We start from the raw sequence: 24,936 nt of genomic DNA, 5'->3' as shown, positions 1-24,936 counted from the left end.
TCATTATTTTTTCCTCATCTCAGCATATTTTAGTATATGAATGTCATAGTTTATTAAGTCTGTCTCTTGCAGATGGGCATTTAGGTCGTTTTCAATCACTTGTTATTATAAACATTGTAATGAACATCCTTGTACATATGCCCTTGCATTCATGAGTTATAAGTAAGATAATTTCTTAGAAAAAAATCATTTCATCAAATGGTATGTGCAATTTTATTTCTGATACAGATTGCCAAATTGCATTCCCAAGAGGTTGCATTGGTTTTATATTTCCACCAATAATGTGTGGAATGATATGTTTTCCAACCTTTACCAATTATCCTCAGTTGTTATTATTGCCATGCTGATAGGTAAAAATGATCTCTCATTGATGTACTTGGAAAATCTTTAATTATGAATGATGTTGTGGATTATATCCTCTATATAAAAGCCCTATTTGTTTGTCTTTATGATGGATTTCCTGAACATATTATTTGCCTGATTTTTTGTTATTTTTTTATTGATTGTTGATTTTTTTTTTTTTTTCCTGAGTCATAATGTTCTTTATTTCAAGAAAATCAGTTTTAGGGAATACCTGTTTTCAATTTTTTTTTTTTTTCCTGGTTTCTCCTTTCATTGTTTATGTGTAGACTTTGTTCTATTGTTCTTGTGATTTGTAGACATTTATTTTAGTACAAACTATATGACATTTGGGTATTCAGATTTTTCCTAGGAAGATCTTCTCCTTTCAGAACTAATGAAAAATATACTTTTCTATACTGTCTGCTATACTTTGCAATTTAATTTTTTAATGTTGAAATAGTTGATCCACTTGGGATTTATTTTGGTGTAAGTAGCAGGGTGGGATCCAAATAAACTACCATCATAGTAGTTATTGAATCTTTTCTTATCCTCTACTGATTTGAAATGCCACATTTATCATGAATCATGAATTGAGTTTTCGTAGTCAATGTGAAATTCAACCATGAATTTCGTTTCAATACTCAATATGAATTGCCAAGAGTGATATATACTATACATTATTTTCCAGGCATATCTGACAACAGAACCGCCCCACTTCCCCCACAGTACACACACATGGACACACACACAGAGCTTCTCATGGGTCTAGCATTCTGTGGTACACATTTTGGGAAATTCTGTCTGTCTGATTGAAGTTGTGTTTTGGTGTATTTTTTTTTTTAATATTGGATGTCTATTTAATACAGCACAACTAAGTTTTTGCTATAATATTTCGTAATGACAAACTCATTCATTGACTATATGGTTTGTTTAAATCTTGTGCCTTAAGTGTGCTTACATTCCAAAAGTGGTTGTGCCCTTTTTATTTAAGAGGAGAATTAAATGAGCAGACAAGTAACTTATTTTTCTGGAATTTGGTCAATTGTTTATATTAGTTTTTAAAATGAAAGAACTTTCATAAAAAATTCCAGAAGAAGGTAAATTAGATATCTTCATGAGCTAAGCTGAATGACTATGATGCCAAAATCATTTTCTTACAACAGAATCTAGATCATAAGAAATTTGGAAATTAAAAGTTAATAACAATACACTTTGATTTATATACAACAGTATATTTATTTTACTGCTTTTTCTTGGTTATTTGTATAATTAGAATAGAACCACGCTTTATACATGACATCCAGTAATGGATTTTTTTTTTCTTTGTGAGACTGGAGAGTTCAGATAAGAAAAATTCTTTATTTTACAAATATCTCTATAACTCTACTTACTATAAGACATGAAATAATTTAGATTCCAATCTGAATACAATGTAATAAATAGTATAATAATTATGGTTTACACATTCAAATGTATCTGCAAAATATTTTTCACTCAAGCTTTGAAAAATATAGCCTTATATTTTATCCAGAGCAACTAAAAGAGTGGCCCCGTGGTCTGTGCTCAGAGTTATGATGACTGTCACAGGTCCAAGCATATTCAAGGTAGCGAGAAGGGGTAGCAACGTGCGATGGCAGCCACAGCTGTCACAGCTCCGGTAGATATTCAAGATAGGAGGAAGGGGGAGAGTGGCTATCAGCATCTGCCTCTTCTGATTCTAGCAGCACCATACAGGTGATCACTTACATTTTATCAGTCAGAAATGTATCATAGGGCCACCCTCAGCTTCACTACAAGGGAGCTTTGCAAAATGAGGTTTTAACTTTTCCAGCCTCTGTAGCGGAAGCAGACAAAGAAAGGGTAGGGAATGGATGTGTTGCACTGGCCATTCAGCAATGTGTGCCATATTAGTGAAAAAGAAGAGTCATATAATATTAAAAATAATAGTAATATTTATTGAAGCCTTACTGTGTGTGAGGCATTATCCTAAGTTCTTTACATGTATTAGCTCACTTAATCCTCACAACAGCCTTTTGAGGAACGTACTATTATTATCCCCATCTTATAGAGGAGGAAATAGGGAGGCACAAGATGGTCTTTAAGGGGCACACAGCTGGCAAGAGCCAAGATTTAAGCCCAACACTTTGGCTCCTTGACCTTGCTCTTAATTTTTTTTTGGAAAAAAGAAAAACAACCTTACTTCATTGTAAAAGATTCTACATTTTTCCTTCTAACTTGTAACAGGAAATATATTTAATTCAAGATATGCAAATAATGAAGAATAGTGAATAAAGCCAGAAATATTAAAGTATTGGGTTTTTAAATATAAAATTCCACTTCTCATGGTTGAGCCAGTCATTATAATATACGAGAGAACTGTTCTAATTATCGTTTTATCAGTTAAATCCCAATGAAAATTGGCTTTCTAATTCCCTTGACTCAAATAAATTTTCAGTTTCACATCTAGATTAAGACATGTTCAAAGATGTTGTTTTACGTTATTCCTGTCTTTTTGCTTTCTGGGTTAAGTAGTATTTTGAGCTTTGTTCTAGAAGTTTAAAGACTGAACTAGGTTAGCAAGTAAATCACATACAGCCTTGTCCCCAGAAGGTCTATAACTAGCAGCATGAACAGTAAATTCATGTAATTTTGTTGGGGCAACTGTCTTGTGTTTCTTTTAGAAAGAGGTGGGTTAAATTCTGAGTCTCTGAATTTTGAGTATCAGCTGCACACTTTCAACAATTCTTTGGAGAAACTGAGCTTTCCTTCCCTATCCTCATGCCAAATTCCAGGTGGTTATTATATGTCTTACTACTACTAAAGTCATATCAAATGTGATGAGACTTAAAGAAAGTGTGCCAGAGACTGTGGGAGTGAAAAGGGGAGCTCTGGAAGCACATGCAAAGTGAACACAATGGAAAATGGTCACGGGTTGAGAACAGTTGTTTCCTCCTAAAATCCCCTTTGCATATTAGCTTGCCATGTGGCTTCCCCTCAGCTCTTTTCTTATGTCTACACACACCCTTCCTAACAGAACTCATGCTCTGCCATAACATCAATAATGACCACAGCAAAGATTAACTGTTATTAAGTTCTTATGATGTGCCAGGCACTCTGCTGAGTGTTACACATGATTTATCTCCTTTAATCCTCCCAATAATCTTGTGAAGTAGGTGCTATTATTAGTCACACATCAAAGTTGAGGAAAAAAGAATGGAGGTTAGTAAGGTTAAGTAATTTGCCCAAAGCCACACTGATTTCTAATTGGAAAGCCAGAATTTAAATACAAGTTGTCTAAATTCAAAACCTGTGTTCAATACCATTTCACTATGTTTATGTTCTTTTCTATAGCTTCCAGTATGACCAGTATGCTTCTAAGTTCAACTTGTTAGTATAACTAATTCCTCTCCCCCAAGTTTTAAACCTGTGAAACCATCATCCTTCCAGACACCTTTAATCACCTGCAGTTGGATATCTCATGAAGATCTCAACATATCCAAACTGAATTCTTCTCTTGCCTCAGCCCCATTCTACCATGAAACAAAAATAATTCAGTACTTGGTGAATAACACCAACATATATCCGACTGGCCGAACCGGATACTTGGAAATTAGCCTCGACTTCATTTTTTAGTACTCACATCAACGCAGACCAAGATTTTTCTGTTTTTCCTCCTTTCTCTTTCCGCTTTTCACCGCTTCTGTTCTTTACCTGATTCCCACAATCGCATTTTGCCTGGACTTAAACCAGGAAACCTGCCTTCTCCTTATTTTCCTTGCCCTTTGTCTTGTCTCTTCTCAGAGTGATCTTTGTAAAGTAGAAATTTGACCATGTTAATTCTTCATTTAAAACAAGTTAACGGCTCCCTTCCAAACTCCACAGTCTGGCATGTTCAGTGCTTGGTGATTTGGCCCCTACCTGTCTCCTCAGCATCACCTCTCAGTAACCCCTACTGTAACCTGCCCTCCATTCCCATGGACATGGGAGTTCTCCCAAGTGTTTCATGTCTCCTGTACAGCTGTTCTGTGAACTCTGCAGGGCCTTCCCTCTTCAGGAAGCTCTGGCAAATGTAAAGACTTCTTTAAGTCTTAGGTCTTCAGGAGGCCTTCTGTGACGTCTTTCCCTTCTCCCTCTGCCCTATGCCAGGTGTCCTTCCTGGGTGGAGATCTCCATCACAATGCTCATCATTGTATATTGGACCATTTGTTACCTGTCTTCTTCCCCTTGTCATAGGAAAGCACGTTAAGGTCAAGAAGCAACCTCTTTCTCTCCTCTTCCTCCTTCTTGGTTGCCTCATCCTGTCAGGAAGTTTTTAGTTTCTTTGTGTTTATCAGTGTGATTTCTGCACATTCCTAAATGAAATACAGTAGGCTTATAGCAAAATAAAATACACTCTCCTTCACCGTCTCAACTCCCTCCCCTTTCCCAGAGACAACCACTTTTAATTCTTAGTGGGGTTTTTTTTCTGATATTTACCTCTTCCTTATTTCTAGATAATGTACTTAGATTATTATTTGTCAGTTTTTCATTTTAGACATTGAGTTCCTAAGTGGTAGAAGGTTTAGTTCCCTTATACCCTCTCCCCACTTATACTTTCCTCGTATACCCCTTCTCCTTTACCTCTGCTGTCTTCACATTATAATTTTATCATACCTGATGGTCAAACGAATAGCCAGTGTTTATAGTAGTGCAATGGTGTAAATTTTCCTCACCCCTCCAGTTAGTATGCCATGATTACTTCCTATTGGACAACAATATTATTTCTAGGTTTATACTAATATTTTTTTAAAAAATTTGCTTGGTATTTGTGTATACCTCTCTGACATGTCTGTGAAATAAGGAACAATCCTTTTTCCAAATGGTCAACCCAGCAGATTTGCTTTTAGTTTCTCGGCCACTGTTCTCTCCTATGGCCCAGTTGTCTCCCATGTGATCTCCTTAGCAGATCCCCCTCTGCCTGTCCTCACATCCTCTTGATTCTCCTTTAGAAATATCTCATCCCTAACTCTCCCTTCTCCATTTCCCTTGATGCTGTGTGACTTCTTAAAATACGATTTACAAATTAAGCAAGGTGATATGTTATTCACACAAAGCACAGCTTTGACTATTGCAGTTAGTCTATTTATTTAAAAGAGTTTTAACAGCAGGAGAGAGACTATAATAAATATTTTGAATATCAATTGACTTGTAGTTAAAGAAGTTGAATTCTAGTCTACAAGAAAAATGGCTAATTTTTATTTCTCTGGTTTGTATTAGAATAATGTAAATATGAGTCCTTTAAATACTTTATTATACCTCACTTTTGTTTTTATTTATAACTTTTGCCTTTGAACCTGCTATCTCTTCTGCCAGGTATGCTGTTCCCTCCCCAGTCCCTGCCATGGCCAACTCCTGCTTGTTCACTAGGTCATAATTCACTAGGAGAACTTACATCTCCGATAGAACCCTCCCATACCTAGCACACTGTTCTGCTTCTGGAGAGCTGAAAACATTTCTTGTTAATTCTTGGGACCTAGATATCCTTCATGCCTAGTAATGTTCTGGCGCATCATAGCCCTCAATAAACGTATGTCAAATGAATATTCTAAATGCATTTTCAGCATTTGGAAAAACATCTTCATTTTCTGTCTCCATCTTACACATTGGATTATTTTAAGAGTCTACCTGTATTTCTTTTTTAATTTTATTTCTTTATTTATTTATGGCCGTGTTGGGTCTTCGTATCTGTGCGAGGGCTTTCTCTAGTTGCGGCAAGTGGGGGCCACTCTTCACTGTGGTGCACGGGCCTCTCACTATCGCGGCCTCTCTTGTTGCGGAGCACAGGCTCCAGACGCGCAGGCTCAGCAATTGTGGCTCACGGGCCTAGTCGCTCCGTGGCATGTGGGATCTTCCCAGACCAGGGCTCGAACCCGTGTCCCCTGCATTGGCAGGCAGATTCTCAACCACTGCGCCACCCGGGAAGCCCTACCTGTATTTCTGATCAGAGCTTCCCTTAGAAATGATGTTATTAATCACATATGCTACTAAAGAGTTATTTAATTTATAATGGATCTAAAACAATGCTGAAAACCTAATCAGATATTACATAAACTTCCTATAGTGCACTATGGAGTTCATTTATGAATTTATTTCCCTACATTTTTTATCTCTTAGCAATTTACCACTGCTTTCATTTGTATGATCTCATTTGATCCTCTCATCAACCCTAGACAGGTATTATCTCTATTACACATGTCAGGAACATGTAGGAACTTGTAGCCAGTTGACAGCCCAGACTAGAATGCAGATCTTCTTTCTCTGATACACTATTCTTTCCATTGCGGGAGTGGGGAATGAAGGCCAAGCAAAACCATTAGCTCTGGGGGACAAGACCAAGGATAGAAGTTCCAGGTAGAGACTGATGGATGGGAGAGAAAATATTTGTGGAGAATCACAGGCAGTTGCCTTTAGCTGAAGAACAGATTGTGATGTTGGAAACCAGAGATAAGATTTAGAAAGCAATTGGAGTCAGTGTCAGGGCCAAGTGAAAGGGTTGGGACTTTATATTGTGGGAAGTGAGTGATATTGAAAATTTGTGACCAGGGGATCATAATTCTGCTTTAGTGCTCTATGGGATGAATTAGAATTAGAGAGAAACTAGAAGCAACATCATTTTAGGCAACTCATGCGATATTTCAGGTGAAAAATAATTCAGTTCTGGACCACCAACATTAAGTATAGTCAGAAAAGGAAACAATGGATCACTTCTTGGGATACCGGCATGTACATGAACAAGGTTTGGCAACTGAATGGTTGTGTGAGCCCAGGGAAAGGAGGGAACAAAGCTGTGCTGTTTACAGTGGTGGTGGGAATGTACTCCCGCTCGTTCCCTCCCCATCGCGACCTTTATTCTTCTATGTGGTGACTCCTTCCAGCTGACCATGCTAGTGCTTCATTTGTTAATATAGTCAGCATACGTTAATGAACACTTTCTTTGCTGGTATTAAAGATAAATGGAAACCACAATCCCTGCCCTCGACAAATTCTCTGTGGTAGAAACCATCAAGTAAACAATATTGTAAAGGATTTATTGCTATATGTACCACAAGTCATTAGGACACAGAGGGGCACCCAGTTCAGCACACACAGGTCAGGAAAGGATTCTCAGTTATCTCTCTTGAAGGAGAAGGAGTTAGATTGGTGAAGAAAGTGGGAAGGATGTTCTGTGTAGACAAAACAGCATGATCAAAGGCATGAAATTGAGAACGTGGAACTGTGGTGTAAGTTGTTTAGTGAGCCTGAACATGTCAGCATCTGTCTCCTAAGAACAGTGACATTATCCTCCCTGATCATAATATAATTATCAAACTCAGGTAACTAACATTGGTACAATATAATTATTTAATACCCAGCAAATTTTAAAATTTGTCTAATTATCCCAATAATGTCATCTGTGACTTTTTTACAACCCGAGAGCTAATGGAAAATTGTGTGTTGCATTTAGTTGCCATGTCTATTTAATCTCCTCTAAGCTAGAATGCTGCTTCCCTAAGCTTTTCTCCTCTCTTTCTCTTTCTTGGTCTTTCATGATATTGATGATTTTTAAGAACCCAGACCAGTTGTTTCACAGAATGTCGCTCACTTTGGATTTGTAAGATTGTTTCCTTACATTTAGATGCAGGTTAAATTTTTTTGTTGTTTGTTTGTTTTTGTCCTTTTTTTAGTTTGTTTTTGTTAAAGATGGTTTTAAGCTTTTGTTTATTTTGGCCATGCCGCACGGTTTGTGGGATCTTAGTTCCCCAGCCAGGGATCAAACCTGTGCCCCCGGCAATGGAGGTGCGGAGTCCTAACCATTGGACCTCTAGGGAATTCCCTGGTTAAATATTTTTACACAGTTTATATTGTGTCCATCTCAGTGCATCACTTCAGGAGACAATTATTGTCAGTGTGCCCCATTACTGGTGATGTCAAATTTGATTAGTTGGGTAAGGTGATATCTTTGAGATTTCTCCATACGATGTTCCTCCAAAACCTTACATACAATGGGTTTTGTAACCATTGATGATTTCTGCCTAATTAATTCTTACTGTGTGAGTTGTGATATGGTGAATTTTCTGTTTCCCTTATCTATCTCTTATATTAATGGAACTCGGTCCTCTTTATATCTTTGACATCTATTGGTTGACATTCTTATTTAAAGCAGAGCCTTTTCTTCACCCGTATTTAATAAATTTTAAAATTTTCAGTATCAGTATGGATGTATGATTCTTTTTTCCAATGTGTAATAATGATACCTTTAGATGCAATCCAGCACTTCATGGTTTTTCCTCTCCTTCTCCCACTCCATATTTGTATCTCGCATCCCACAGCAAGCATCCCTGTTGCCAACAGCATCAGCATGTTTACCCATCTGCTCAGGCTTATAATACACATGTAGTACTTTCACATCACTTCATCAGTACCACTAACAACAGCAAACTTACTAAAGAACGTTCAATGTTTCCTTTTACTAATGAAATATATTCACTACCTTAAATATTTAGCTTTACCTGCAGTTCTTTTTAGAAAAAATATAGTTGAGTTTGAGTGTAAATTTTCAAAGATAGTTACTAATTAAAGTGTCTGAAATATTTGACGTATTTTAATTAAAATAGCCATCAAGCCACTTTAGAATTAAATCTACATGTAAGTTAACAACCTCCAAATACTCTGTTTCTCACCCACCTGTTTTTGGATTACACCTACGAGGTTTAGTACTTCTCTAAAAATGAAACAGAACCAGATTGAAAAGGGCTGACACATGTTTATATTCACATATCTGTTTATAAACTGTAAATGAATGTGTTATTTGTACGCTACTGCATTCATTTGTCATCTGTTCCCTATAAAGGGATTGCGTTTCAAAAAAAGAAATAAAAAATCCAGAGGAAAATAGTTTTCTAGTACTTTACACATGACTGTATACCAGCCATACAATTTCATAGAGAATGCCTGAAAATAACTTCTCTCTAAGGGACAAAAAAAAAATCTTTGGCATTTTCATGAATTTAGGTTGATCCAATGGTTTCTTTGAAGCTTTTTTTTTTTTTTTACCACTTCCTTTAAATAACATTTAGCATTGACAGGTATAAATAGCTATAGATTATTACAAGATAACCAGATAGAGACAAATGGCTCTATAACCACATCTTCATCAATTATATACAGAATATCAATTTAAACTAATCATAAAGTGATATAATCCTTTAGATTTTTGAGAGCCTCTTTTGGTTTATTTTTCATTATAGAAGACAAACTTTTCATACATTCTGTAAAAGTTTGCAGTGATTGTTCTGTGTCACCTAAAGTCTGGGGACAATTACCCTGATATGAAGAATCAATCGTTGGGAGCATGTTCACAGAAATTAGCCTGGAAATATAATTTTGTATGATAAGTTTAGACAGCAGAATATCAATAACGACAACAGAAACACTCTCCCACACCTGGTCGATTTTAGAAAAGGAGCCGATGCCTTGAAAATAACCCATTTCTACAAGGAAAATGTGATTTATGATAACCTGAGACACAGATATGACTAGAATCACCTTCCATTTAAAGTTATTTTGCCGCCAGACTATAAAAGCAGTGCTCTGAAGTGAATCAGTGGAACTCGGTTCTCTTTAGTGGACAATAACACGGGCACTAATGAGGCAGATTTCATTAAAAGATATTTGATTTATGAGAGAGTTAAGTCCTATCATATTTTGAAATTGCTGGCTTAGTCCTGGCATCTGATCTTTTTTCCCCCTACCATACCATCACCAGTTTCTGCGCATGCTCTGACATTGCTATGGTAACCCCGAGGGCTGATGGAATTCCCTGCATCTCTTTTCACAGAGGGTGATGAGACAGGAGTGATGGATAGTCTGCTGGAGGCCTTGCAGTCGGGGGCTGCCTTCCGCGACCGAAGGAAAAGGACACCGAAGCCGAAAGGTGAACATTGCACTTGTTTCGTGTTCCTTTCTAGGGGACTATCACGAAGAACAACCCCCACCCCCGCACCCCGCGTGCGCCAACATCGCTCCCGCCCCCGCTTTTTGTAATTCTTTTAAAGTCATGTGTCAAGAATGCAGTGCTGTGGGCAACAAATCTTCAGAAGTTTTATAAGTTTGTTTAATCCTTCCCTTGCAATGACAAGTGTCAGAGAGAGAAGCGTTCCAGTTGGCCAGTGTCAGTAGCGCATTAACAAATCAATGCACTGAACCTGGAAAAGCCTGATTAGTGTGACAGGTCTCATCTAAAGAACCATATGTACCTTATCCCAGTGGAGTTCACAGTAGCATAATTAAATGAGAAGTAAAAGTCATAACATTATTGCTTCAAGTATTTCAGGGTATTGAAGCATTGCTTCGCTTCCAGAAATACTTAACCTTGGAAATATGTCTAATACTATTATACTTCCTGAGATGAACAGACCTCTATATTAAGATTCTTTTATATATATATTTTTAACAGATATTCGGCGAAGTCTCAGTCCAGCGTCTCGGCCTGTCCTGAAAGTTTGTAATCATGGTAATAAACCGTATTCATAAATTGCACATTCTCCTTATCTACTTTTATCCTGGTGATCTGTGATTTTAGTAGGCTGCTGTGAAGTTCTTGAGTTTCAGTATGACTAAAATAGTAAAAATGTGTGGATGTACATATTTGCAATGCGATCGTGCACTCATATTTTCCATCCTTCCATTATTGCCTTGAGGTAGTGTCGAGGATTCTTCTTTCAGGTCTCAAGTGCATGTTTTACTTTTATTATTATTATTTGAAGTTATCTCACACATTTCTGATCAGTGTTTTCCAGTGTATCCTTTCAAAAGCATTGTGCTTTCTTAGTACTATTTTAAGTAGTGGATTTGCTTTACATCAAGATACAATTTGAAATATTGAATTGTTAGCTGTTTTACTGTACCGTATTTGCCAGTACAGTGTGAAACACTGTGACCAGCATTTTGGCAAAATCTTTAATACAGATGAGCTTCATGTGATATTATTGTGGCGGGATGTGCTAGAATCACTAAAAAGAAGGTGAGTTAACTTAGTCTCCGATATTTATCTGAGACTGACTCCTTTCAGACATCTCTAACTGGCTCCTGAACACCCAACCTCATGGAGCCCTCTTCCTGTCTTCAAGATGTCATTTTGTGTTGATTGGGTTTTATTTACTTTGGTTCCCTTTCCCTCACTGTTATGTATTACAGGGTTCTGCTTACCTTTCATAGTCAAAGTCAAATTCATCCATCGTGACTGCCGTTTATTCAGTGAGATTGTTACCAAAGTTTACCAGATTTAGAAATGAAAAGATACTTGACAGATTTTATTCAAGAGTTGTTTTGGGTACAGATGAATTATGTTCTAGAAGTATTAATGTTTGACTGAGTAGAGAAACTTAAGTCGAATTTCTAGGATAACTTAAAAAAAGAGTATGAGGTAAATAAGAAAAAGACATGAATGTAATGATCTTTTAATAGCTGTGTAGATCCTTACTGCTCAAGGTAAAGTATACATAATACATGCTTAATAAATGAGAGAAAAGGTAAAAATCTACACCAAAATTTTAAATAGATCTTTGACTTTTTTCAATAGTATGTTTTTATTGTTTTGCCTTTCCCTAGTCTAACAATAGGAAGAAAAAATTGTAATAAGTCAGAAAAATTCATTGTGGATAATTAATCCCTAGCTTTGGGTTATTATTTAGAGTCATTATGATATACTAAATAATGGCAAAAACTGTAGAGGACAGAGAAACTCAGAGAGGCTGAAAACTTTCTAAGAGTACAGAGCTAGTTAGTGCCACAACCATAATATAGTATTGATTTCCATCGTGTTTCTTGTTTGATTGAATATAGGTACTTAGATTTTTTAATTATTATTATCAATACAATATATGAAATAAACAACTCAGCTCCCATTGTAAGTCATTAAAGAAAAGACCCACAGCCATATGATATGATTATAATGGCATACAGATACCCATGCTGTGTTTAATTTAAAATAAATATTTTGGCCATTATGTAGGGGGAAATTATTTAAGATAAATTTGTGTACTGGCCTTGAGAAACACAGTCCTTCTGTGACTGTAATGTTAGTAAAGTGTCCAGGCTACAAAGGTTCATCTATACTTGTAAATTGTGATACTTTTGGTCCAGATGAAAAAAGCAGGTGAGCATTACACTTCTATCACTACCAAGGCCAATGTACTATCTTAAGTTATAAGGCTTTTGTGATAATTAAGCAAGTAGATTATACAGCAAACCAAGGGAGGTATACCATAAAGATCAAATTCTCTGTTCTAATAAAAATGTAGTGGATTAAAGTATTTTAAAAAAGTATTTTCATTGATATTTCTGTTGTTTTCCCTTTATACTTCTAACCAAGTAAAAAAAATTCAAACCACCAGATTAATCTTTAAGGATTGTATGTATAAAGATAGATTTATCAGACTAGACATTGAAAAATGCAGAATTTGGTTAAGGACATTGCAACAAGCATCATGCGTATTTTTAGAAAAAGATGACATTTCAGAGTTCATTTTGAAATCTTTTTCTAAAAATTACTGTGTTTTCACTGAAAGTACTAACCCTACAACTGAACTATGCAACTGAAATGTAACATGGAAACCCCTTTTATTTTTTAGTTTGCTTTCATGAACTTAAACAAAACTAACACCTGATATTTATATTTTCTAAAAATATATAGTAGTTGATATTATCTCATTATTTTTAAAAGATATATGAGATTTTCTACAATTACTTTAAATTTGTTTGCATCCTAAGTAAAATAATATTAATAGTAATAATAATAAGTTAATATTTACTGTTACTTTGCTTATTGAGTTATTTAAGTTAAAAGCCAAGCAATATGTTGAAATGCTTTATACATATCCCATTTAATTTTCTCAATAATCCTATCAGATAGTCAATGTTTTTATCTCTATTTTATAGTCAAAAATAACCAAGGATTGAACAGGTCTGATAGTTTGTGTCCAGTCCTATGGCCAAATTTCAAACCCAGGTCCACCTGACTTCTGAGTCCAAGCTCTTAATCTCTCTGCCATGTCGTGCTCTGAATACAACTGCTTGAATCTCTATCTTTTCCTCTTCCCATCATCTGGGAGAACCATGTGTATACATATTTTTCTCTTGTGACATAAGTTCGAGCTATTGAGATACACCCTCACACCCTCTCAGAGGTTTTCTAGCCTCTGGTCTATCTTCTCCCTTGTTCCCAGATTGAACAACTAGATAGCATTCTTTTCTTTATCTGAGGCTTGGATTACAAGGATAAACCACCTTCTTGAATGAGGACCACTGTTTATTTCTTTTAATAAACTCTGTATTAAAATATCTAAATTAATCTAATAAGTTTATACTCTGTTAGAAAGATCATGGAAATTTTAGATTATATATAGATTATAAATATAGACTTAGACTACATATGTGTGTGTGTGTGTGTGTGTGTGTGTGTGTGTGTGTGTGTAGAGAGAGAGAGATCATCTTTTATTTCAGAATGAGAAAATCCTGATAAAATATCCTCTGAGACCTTGGGGCTAAAATATCATGGAATATATTTTGGCAAAAGATGACCTCAAGTATTCTAACTCCAGAAATTGTACACACTGAATAATCCAGCCCTTGTGTTGTGCTCCAAATCTCTACCCAAAATACTTTGGTTAAAACCTTTCCCTGTTTTATCTTTTGCTTTGTCTGTTAAGACCTAGGAAGAAATTAAGTGTTTGGTATTTTTCCTTGCTAAACCTTCACTCATTCATTTATTTAGCAAAATGTATTAAGCACTTGCTAGGCACTTAATATGTAGAGATTCCCTCTAAGAATCCACCATCCAGTTGGGAGACAGATGAGCAACAATTCTCATATATCTGGTTAATGCCAAGATAGCGGTAATGCACAGAGCTTTTGGAACACCAAGAAGTCTGAAAGACCAATCCAGACTTTATGAGGACAATTCAAACTTGGCTTCTAGAAGGACCTGAAATCAAAGCTGAGTTTTGAAGGGTAAGTAGAAATGAGGCAAAACCCTGAGGGCAAGCGTGAGCCAAGAAGCAGAAGCAGCATGTACACACTTTCCCAGGAGGTCTTTTCTAAACCTTAGTCTGAACCCTGTAAAACCGTATGCTCTTATAAGCACCTGTATGCTCTTACTAGCACCCTGGTTTTTCCTATTATGCAACACACATTTGCCTTAAAATGTTCTTATTCAGTGTCTGCCACACTACTCCTGAGTCCCATCAGGGTGCAAACAAGACAATAAAGGAGGATTTCTGCCTTGTTTACTGCTGTAACCCCAGTTCTTCGATGGGTTGGTGCCCGACACATGGATATTTAGTAAGAATGTGTTGAATGAACAGACATGCTTATGTTTAGGCTTGCATAGAACAATTAGTGTACATTGAGCAAAATCGGGTCTGCGGTTGTCACCCAAATAAGTAGGACTTAGTATGCCAATTGCTAAAGCTCTAGCTGTAGCTAGAAGGAGTTATCCTTCTCATCTTCTCCCTAATATGTTATGTCATCAAAAGGAGATATTTGATCGTCACAGGTTTGAAGGTTGTTGCATCAGATGTGTAGGGTGAGGTTCAATCTTGATTGGATTATTTACTCCTTAGCAGTGGAGAGTTACTTATTAATTAGATTTCTTTCCCTTGCTTAATCAAGCAAAGTTTAACAACAGTAAATAAATGAAAGCATCTGCTAATGAGTACAGGGCATTATCTCATTTCTTTACTTAATACAGTGCATTTGAAATCTAAAGATTTTCTATAGTTTATAGAAAATAGTAAGTCAAGATAATCAAAATATTTATTAACACATTTTAATAAAATCATACCATATTTGGGTGTTAGTGAATCAACTGGCCTGGTTAAAAATAAAGGGCCAGATAGGGAATAAGTATACTGAGAGTCTGATGCCAGACCAAGAACTTGGACTACTGAGGTTTTTGAGCAGGAAAATGACAGGTCTGAGCAGTTTGTATGGAATCGAAGTGACAAATGTTAGAGAGAAGAAAGAATCGAAAGGACTTTGTAGCCGCTTTGAGCCGACATGGTTTGCGTGCAAGGAATGGGGAGAGTTAGAGAGCTGATCAAGGTGCGAGGGGAGAAGCCAAGTCTAGAGCTCTGTGTTGATACCCTCACGAAGACTTGCTAACACTGCATAAGCAGATGAGTTACCTGCAGGAAATCTTCAAACCTAGAGAATGCAAGTCAAGGACTGAGCCTCAGGAATGGACACAGGTGAGTAACAGAGTGAGTGAGAGGCAGAAAAGGATGAAGATGGGAAGGACTGCATAATAGTGGAGGCTACATTATGAAGGTTGAAAGAAGACTTTCAAGGACTTGGTTTCCCCCATTTCTTTTTCTTTGGTTGGTTCTTTCTTTTTTTCTTTATAAAACTGAGTGGTATTACCACTGAGTGACTGGTGTTTTTCAGGGTACAGTGATTTCTACTCTCTTCAGGGACTTCTTTTCCCTTATAGACTCTGTAAAACGTTTGTGGCAAAGTTTTAACAAATATGAATTGTTCGGCCACACCTTATGGTGCATCTGCCTGCAGTTTGATTGCATCTCATTAGATGGTTCTCTTTTCATTAAGTGGTACAGTGGGATTTTTTTTTTTAATTAACTGGATATAGAGTAATCAGAAAGAATTCTATAAACTGTATGCAATTAAAATCCCTAATGATAAAACTATTTAACTGTGACAAAATAAGATAAAACATAATCAAAATTTTAGGCAAACAAGGATTACACATTTTCAGTGAGCATCCATAACCTAAACAAAATCTTGCTATATTATCTTTACACCAAATCAATTCTTAATAGGCTTAATTTGGATTTGATTATCTATTTTGACTCTTCCACTTCTATATGGAGCTTTGAGAGATTTTTACAGAAATAAGATTGTATTACCTCCAGGCACAGCTGCTCTGCCACTCCAAGACTGGAAGTCAGAATTAAATGTGAAGCTAGGTAGATATCTTTGAATTGGCAGTACTTCCCACAAAATAACACTATGGGGGGGCGCACAAGACAGGCTTTGTTGTTGATATATTAAAACTTCACACACAACCATCCCCCCTCCCTGCTTCACTCAGCCTTGGGTCCCCTTATTTCTTGACCTACCTTTTTCTGAAACAGCAAGAATTTGTCTTGAGGCAGAATTATGAAATTTGTAAGGTTTTCAGTGGTGTCTATTGAGCACTAACTACCATAAGGCTTTTCTGAAAACAGTGAGGACAACACCAAACCAGTCTTTGTCTAGAAAACCTTATCTATCAAAGTAGTAAATGGTGACAACTACCATTTCCATTTTTTTTAAAACTGTATCCTATTTTAAAGTAGAAAGAGCATAAAGAATAATATAGTCAAATTACATGATTTTGCTAAATGTCATTGGCTTATTTTCTTGAGAATCTTTTTTGTTCTCTTTCTGATGAATTTGTGCCTGCCTAAGGACGGGAACTATTAAAATACTCATTGTTTTTGACACCCTTACACTTGGGCTTTCAAGCAGAATTAAGTACTACCTGTAAGTGTCAAAAGACTTAAACATTTTTTAAGGAGACTTTTCCAGGCAAAGAATATAAAACAATTTGGGTGCTATCACATTTTATTCAAACATCAGTCTCTGCTATTTACTATGTAGTCAAGCAAAAGGAAGAACAAACTCATCAGGGCTCCTGCCTGGGTAAGGATGCCCTGTGGGTAGACAGAAAGGCCTTTCTAATTTATAGTCAGGGCAGGACAACCTTTTGGCTAGTCACTATCAAACAGACTCTTAAGCATGAACAGGTTAGAAAATTCTCAAGTAGTGAGGACCTCAAGTTGCTTTAAAAGGACATTTATGCAAGAAATAGCAAATGCCTTTCATTTAATGAGCACTCACAGATATAAGTTGAAATTGAGTGAAAAGGAGATAAAGAACTATTGTATAAGGAAAGTTAAGTCCTTGACTTCTCTGAAATAGTTGTTATGATTAATATGTCTCTTGTTCTGTTTGTGTTACACAGTGGACTATAATTGTTATCTTTAAATTTTGGGGCCCATTCTAAATCTCTCCTTTTCTTATAGCATAGGTTCAGAGTCTGGATTTGTAAGGAGTCAATGGATAGACTAGAAGCTCCTTTAACTCTGTACTTTCATTTTAGATTTTGTGCTTGGGCATATTTTTTTTCCTGCTAAAAGGATCTGTTGATTTTATCAAATCTCCAAAGAATTAAAAAATAATTATTTTATTGTTTGATTACTGGTTTGTTACAAATTTTCTCTATTTTTACATGTTACATTTTTATGCATATATACATGACGTGTTTTCCCCATTTGTGACTGTCAATAAGAGTCTAGTTCTCAAATGACTTTTACTGTTATTTTTTTGTCATTTGAAAACTAAACTTTCATTGACATAATCACAAATGTGGAAAACATATCAAATGGTTGGTGGATCTACAATTTTGGTGACAAATAAATTGTTTAGGATAAACAGTTAAGGTCCAGTGAACTTGTGCTACTGTGGAGGTTCACTCAGGATGCAGGGAGGGGAAGACATCATCTGTACCCAAGACAGTCATTAGTCTTGCTGGATCTCCCAGGCAGGAAGGTGTGCAGGGCTCACTGGGTTATGCAGCTGGGAAGGAACAGTCTCCCAGAGGCCAAGAGAAAGAGCAGTCAGCAAAGCCACAGGCTTCAGAAAGGCCAGGTAAGGAAAGGATGGAGGAGCACCCAGGCACAGATTGGATTGAAGGGCACAGGTGTCATTGTTCACCTCTGGAAGAGCAGTTGTGGTAGAATAGTAGACACTGAAGCCAGACAGTGTTGGTTAGAGTAGTGGACGCTGTCCTTTCTAAAAGCCTGGGTATGAAAGAATGAAACAGAAGGGAAATAGCTGGAACTAGAACAGGTTGTAGTTCAATGAGGGGCTGTGTTTCTTTGCCTTTCGTGTGCCTCTGGCTTTACTGTCTGTATTCTGAAGGGAAGGAGCTCCGGAGGGGAGGGATGAGTGTTTGGTGGGGCAGTATTGAGGGTGAGGTTGCTGGGGGATGGGATGGGAGAGCACAGGTGCGGAGCACCTGGACGGTGGAAAGAAAGGATATATGGAGAGAAGTGGATACAAATATTGAGCAAGGGAGTTTGGAGGTCTCACCTGATGACATCTTTTTTCTCTGAGAACTAGGATATAAGGTCTCCTCCTGAAAGTGACAGTCTCTGGGTGGGGAAGGAAGGCAAGGGCAGTGGAGGATGGCATGTCTCCTAGACGGATTGTGAGATGTTACTGCTCAGGGAGGTGCAAGATAATTTTTGCATCAGTGGCCCAGCTGAAAAAAGAGGCTATTACTTGTGTAATAATAGCTGTCTGTAAAGTCTGAGAGAAAGAAAAGTAGCCAAGGTGCTTCACAGGCCCTGTGACAAAGGGCATTTTGTTCTCCAACTGCCTAAAAGTTCTAAAGGTTAATCTCCAAATGTAACCATAGGGATCAGTTTGGCAGTAGGCCAACTGAGTGTGCTTTAGAGCAGGAGTCCCCAACCCCCAGGCCTGTTAGGAACCGGGCTGCACAGCAGGGGGTGAGTGGCAGGTGAGCGAGCAAAGCTTCATCTGCCGCTCCCCATCGCTCCCCATCGCTCCCATTACAGCCTGAACCACACCCCCACCCACCTTCCGTGGAAAAATTGTCTTCCATGAAACCGGTCCCTGGTGCCAAAAGGGTTGGGGACTGCTGCTTTAGAGCACCAGCCAAGCAGAGTCATCCCTTTTTTAGAGGATAAGGTATTTCATGTTTTAAAATAGTGTAGTAGTTAATTAGGAAAATAATGGACACTCTGTTGGAACATCTATACCATCGAAACACAATGCTGAAACAATGTGTTTCAGCATTGTTTGGGTGTCGTGCTACATATGAGGAAGGCATTCTAGCAGGGATGGTGGGGACCCTAATGCAGCTGGTTTTCCTCCAGGCATGTGCCAACTACATCATGTGTCTGAGATCTTTTCCTACAAAAAAACAACACTTGGTGCTTTAACTCAATATTTCTAAGGTACTACTAGATTTACTTTTACATTTTATTTTATTTGCCCTCATTAAAGGTCAGTCTGGAGTAGCCACAGATACAGAAACCACTTTTCAAGATTGTCATCAGTATCAGAAATAAAGGTTTTGCCAAGTGCCTGTCAGGTATAGTAGTTACTTAAAAAATAGCAATAGCTGTTCTTACTCACTGACTATTTGTGAAAGCGTAAAACTAGCCAGATTCTTGAATCCTGTTTATAGAAGCCTTGGGTGATATGGTCAAACAGTATGACTTGAAAACAGCATGGAGTCAGGCTCGGGCTTTAGAGGCAGACAGGCCTTGGTTTGACTTCTTGACTTAATAAAAGGGTGACCCTAGCAGCTTATTTAACCTTTGGATTTCCTTTTCCTCAGCTGTAAAAAGAGAAATTACACTATGTGCTTCATAGACTATTTGGAAGATTAAATAGGGACTATACTAAAGTACCTACAGTTGAGTAGATATTTAATAAATTCAATAGATGTTAGTTCCTCCTCATTCTTCCCCTTCTCTGCCTACCTCCCGTGATGCATGTGTCAATAGAAAGTTATTATAAATTCTTGAGCAAAGTGACAGTAGTATGCAGAATGGGTGTGCTAATTAGAGAGATTGAAATTAATTCTCTTACTATGAATAGTTCCTATACTGCACTTAACGTGCATTAATTGGTATGAACTAGTTTAGAAAAGACAAAAAATTAAAAGTCTATAGAGACTTTTGGTTTTAAAATAATAAAGGTATTTTTAACCTCCTTTTCCCCATGGGAGTCACCACAAAGCCACAAGGAAAAGGAGTAACAAAAACCAGTGTCAACTTCTATGAAGTCAAGACATGTTTAACCTGGAACAACCGCATATAAAGACAGGGAAGCAGATGATGCGGGAGAGAGGAAATTGGAATCCAGGTGTATTCATTTCCAAGGCTACCAAACAAATTACCGCAAACTGGGGGCCTTAAAACAACAGAAAATTGTTCTCTCACAATTCCAGAAGCTAGAAGTCTGAAATCAAGGTGTTGGCAGTGTTGGTTCTTCCTGGAGATTCCGAGAGAGGACCCGTTCCCCCTCTCTCACTTCTGGAGGGTGGCCAGCAGTCCTCGGTGTTCCTGGGCTTGTGGCTGTGTCACTCTCATCTCAGACTCCGTCTTCTCATGGCCTCCCTGTGTGTCTCTGTGTCTTCACATGCCCTTCTTATATGGCCACGAATCATTTGGTTAGGGCTCACCCTAATCTAGTGTGACCCCACCTTAGCTTGATTACATCTGCAAAAGCCCAATTTCCAAATAAGGTCACATTTACAGGTACCAGGTGTTAGGACTTCAACATAAATTTTGAGTGACACAGTTCAACCCACAACAGCGGGTAATCCCAATGAGAAACAGACTGATGTGCTCCTCACAGCACCACATAAGGGCTCAGGAATCATGGGTGCCAGGAACCACTGACAAGAGGAATGAGACATCCAGCTGAAAGTGGGGATGATGGCAAAGGAGCAGGTTAACATCCATCCGGGCAGCATGGCTCCCAAGTCCAGACTTGTGACCCTCCGGCTGCACTTCCCTCCCTCCCTTTCCTCCTCCCCTCCAGGAGGTGGGAGGTACAGATGTTGTTTGGAAAAATTGTGCTGGAAACTCTATAAATGGGGTGCAAGCCAGAGGTGAGGGGCTGCACTGGAAACAGGGGTTACCTGAACACAGAGGTGGATCTCCAGGAGAAAAGAGGAGACGTGAATGGCATAATCCTCTTCTGGCCCCAACCACCACTCAGTGTAAGCCAAGCGTATACTCCAAGCAGATGACAGAAGATTTTTCTGGAGATAATGAACACTCTAGAGAAAAGGCCTTCAGATACTGGCATTATGGGCCCCCTTCCCTCAAAAAATGCTAACTTGCTGCAAGAGCATTCCACAGAGAAGCCCCCTAGTTAACAAGCCTACTCACACAAATTTTTTTCTCTGAAATATTAATTTGGCCCAAGGACTCATCAGCTGACATTTGAGGAAAACATTCAACATGAAAAAAGAAGGGAAACAAACCAAAGGACCTCTTAGTAAACAGAGAATAACACCATAATAATTGCAAAGATGTCAAATATTTCAATGATGAAAAGAATAGGATATGTCATGTATATAAGATATATATATATTTATATATGTAAAAGGATTAGAAACAAAAATCTTTTGGATATGAAAAATATAGTAGCAGAAAAAATAGTACGGTATTTGGAAAAGCATAAACATACAGAGTTCTAGGGAAGATAAGGGGGGAAATGTAGAATTTACAGATAATCTGATATATCTGACTACAATTTTTATTATATTTGTATAATTGTATTATAAAGCTTTGGGGACAAGTATGGAAAGAGTGATAGGCACTAGGAAAATAAGAGGCAATTGTTAATTCTAGAAAAAAGTGATATACAGTTGACCCTTGAACAACATGAGTTTGAACTACACGGGTTCACTTATACACGCATTTTTTTCAGTAGTAAACATTATAATACTACACGATCTGCTGTTGGTTGAATCCATGAATGTGGAACCACAGTTGGGAGGAACCTCGTGTATGGAGGGCTGACTATAAATCATATGCAGATTTTCAAATGTGTGGAGGGTCAGGGCCCCTATCCCCGTGTTGTACAGGGGTCAACCGTATAATCATGGTACACTACTGTAATTTGGCATGGCCTTGTATGCTATTTTACAGTCATAATAGTAAAAGCACTGTGGTAGGCAGATTCCAAGATGGCCCTCAGTGATCGCTGCCTCCTGTTGTTCTTTCTCATGTAACCCACCCCCCAAACATTTTCCAGCATTAGTTTGTATAACCAGCGGAATAGGGCAGAAATGATAGTATGTCACGTCTGAGATTAGGGTACAAAAGATACTGTGACTTTCGTCTTGGGTGCTGTGTCTCCCCGTTTCTTGGTTCTGGGGGAAGCTATGTTGTGAGCAGCCCTATGGAGAGACCCAAGCTGTGAGGATATTAAGCTTCAATCTATCACAATAGAAAATCAATAAGTAATGTCTATAATTGATGAATCAAGAGATAGCAGGAGAAGCATCAATAAGGCAGAGTCAGGGACAATGGACTGCTGTATTTCATTGGAAGCCTTTTGGATTTCTTTATAAAGTAACCATTAACTTTAAAGAAAGTTAAAGTTAGAAGTATGAAACATCTAAATGGGCAGCAGGTGGGCAGTCAGGATGGCAAAACACCTAACGACTCAGTTTATCCCTATTGAGAATAACCAGAAGCTAAAATCTCTCGTTAGTTGTCTGTCTATCTTCTTCTTTATTAAAATACACAGATTTTACTTTTATTTTTCATTTTTCTTTTTCACTTTCTCTCTTCTAATACTGTGTATAAAGGAGACTTCTCTCTGTTCTAGCTTTCAGCTTTTCATTTTTATGTGATCCAGAGACTAAAGTGCTCTTCACTGTGCGTTCTTAAAGAGTGATATGGGTGATGAGAGTCAGTAACGGTGGTACCTCTAGCTCAGGATAATGACTGTGCTTCTCCATATAAATCAGACAGTCTTCCCACTTTTTTTGTGCCCTTTAGATAGCATTGGCCAGTGATTTTGCAGCACATATCTGAATATATTTGTCCTCTGTAATTCTTAATGTGAGAGAAAATGATGGAAATGCCTAATAGAGAAAATCAAGCACCACTCCACTTTTTTTTTTTTTTTTTTTTTTTTGGCCTTTTAGAGCAAAAGTAGCCTTCCAGTGCTGCATAAGAACTTGATGGCTAATCTGTATTCACTGAATCCTTAGAAAGCAAGAGAATGGGATGAGATTTGCATTTGGAATTCATATTAGTTACAGTTATTGAGTGAGTGTTTGTAAATAAGTGTCTTAATACATTACACTGGCCTCATGAAAGCCAAGGATGTAGCTAGTGTAGCTAGAAGAACTATTTGTGCTTTGGAGGGGAATGGTGGTATGACTACTTGTTATGTAGTCTAGGTAAGGAGATAAATATTTTTCTACTTTACGAGGGTCTATAAATTTATTTAAGAAAGCACTGACATGCATTAAGAAAGCTGCATGTCCCATTGATTCCCAAGTAAATTAGAAATTATTAGTGTTAGCCATGATGTACGTTATTGTGATATGACAGCATTTGGCTTAAACACTTTCACCATTTATTAGCTCTGATATTAGAATAAATGATAATGATCATTAAATGCTATGTACATTATCATTTAACCAATTATGCTTGCAATCTCCTTCTATTAGTCAAAAATCTTTGGGTTAATTAGAGGAGCTGCCTAATCCCGATTTCTAGAGGAATAATGAAATAAAGGAACATTGAAGTGTGCTAAAGAAAGTGTTAGTGCATCACCGTTTACCTCATATATTGACTTCATTTACCCTCACCCAGTGCATTATAGTAGCCTCAAGGTTAAAAGATTCTGGCAATTCTTTTTATTTTGAAATATGATTAGGCCGTTAAATTATATGTTCATACTTTTCCCATTAAAGCATGTATGCAACAGAAAAGTGCTAATATGCAAATGAAAACAAAATTCTCATTTACCAATATACCCATGTTGAAAGATGAACCAAAAAACACTGTTTAGGTTAAGCATTAAAAATGTTAATAACACGTTGTACTTTGATTCTGACAAGCTAATAACTCAAAATCCATAGAATTTTAAGGTTAAAAGTATAAGACACAACCAAGAAACTTTTATTATTAGGCCTTTTATTTCTTATTCTTGTTAATATAGTTAGGCTAAGGGATTCTTAAGCTGATGTTTGTTAAACCATGAGCAGGGTTTTATTTAATCCAAAGTATATTTTATCATTGGGTGAAAAGTATAATTTCATCCCTTTTTCTTAGTCTTCCCCATATCCCAAAGGAGGAGAAAAAAAGAGAAAAGGATCTTTTAAAATTCACTGTGACCTGTCATGAGGCAACTTCTCAAATAATGATGATGAGGCTCTAGTTTTGAACGTGCAGACAGAAATAAATGAAGGGCATAGGACGTGAAGAGGTAACTAGTACAGTCTCCCAGGCAGAGAGAAGCACTGCCCGAGAGAGCCCCTGGGATCCCTGCTACACTTGCAGCCGTTGGCAGTAGCATCCTCTCTAATAAGTCTCAAGGTTTTCATCACTTCCTAAACACTGCTCTCTCTGTTTGCTACTCACTTGCTGGGAACTGGACAAGGCCTATTACTCTCGATTCTGTTAACCTCCTTTCTCTTCATTCACTGATCCCCATTCCCTTTCCTCACCTAAATATAAAAAGACATGATCTGCTCAGGGTGAGAGATAAATATATTCAGTAATGGAACGAAGTAGGCAGAGTCAGTAACTCTAGGTACTATGTCATAGTAACTTGTAATGTTTCCTAGAAATTAACTCTGTGTCTTCTACATATTTCTTTTAAAGCCAGGGAAAGGGAAGGTTTTGAGAGAAATGTTTTTAATTATTAGTTTGTGATGAGTTTTCATGTCCTGCTCTCTTTGTTGTAGTTCCTTTGCCCCCGGGTCCATGCCTATCTGTTTTGAAA

At 37.4% G+C, this 24,936-nt stretch overlaps 1 protein-coding gene across 3 annotated transcripts in view; it reads left to right on the top strand.

Annotated features, from left to right (window-relative positions):
- Window positions 1-24,936, top strand: part of DIAPH3 (diaphanous related formin 3) — a 568,557-nt gene that overhangs the window by 427,079 nt on the left and 116,542 nt on the right. For all 3 annotated transcript variants that reach the window (XM_068526481.1, XM_068526480.1, XM_068526482.1), the window contains 2 exons: window positions 10,199-10,294; window positions 10,817-10,873. In XM_068526481.1, the coding sequence (XP_068382582.1) occupies window positions 10,199-10,294; window positions 10,817-10,873 (153 nt within the window). The remainder of the gene's footprint in view (window positions 1-10,198; window positions 10,295-10,816; window positions 10,874-24,936) is intronic.

Source organism: Eschrichtius robustus, chromosome 18 (assembly GCF_028021215.1).
Source record: "Eschrichtius robustus isolate mEscRob2 chromosome 18, mEscRob2.pri, whole genome shotgun sequence".
Classification (NCBI taxonomy): Eukaryota; Metazoa; Chordata; class Mammalia; order Artiodactyla; family Eschrichtiidae; genus Eschrichtius; species Eschrichtius robustus.
The sequence above is the reverse complement of the archived record's forward strand: the minus strand, read 5'-3'. Positions and strand labels throughout refer to the sequence as shown.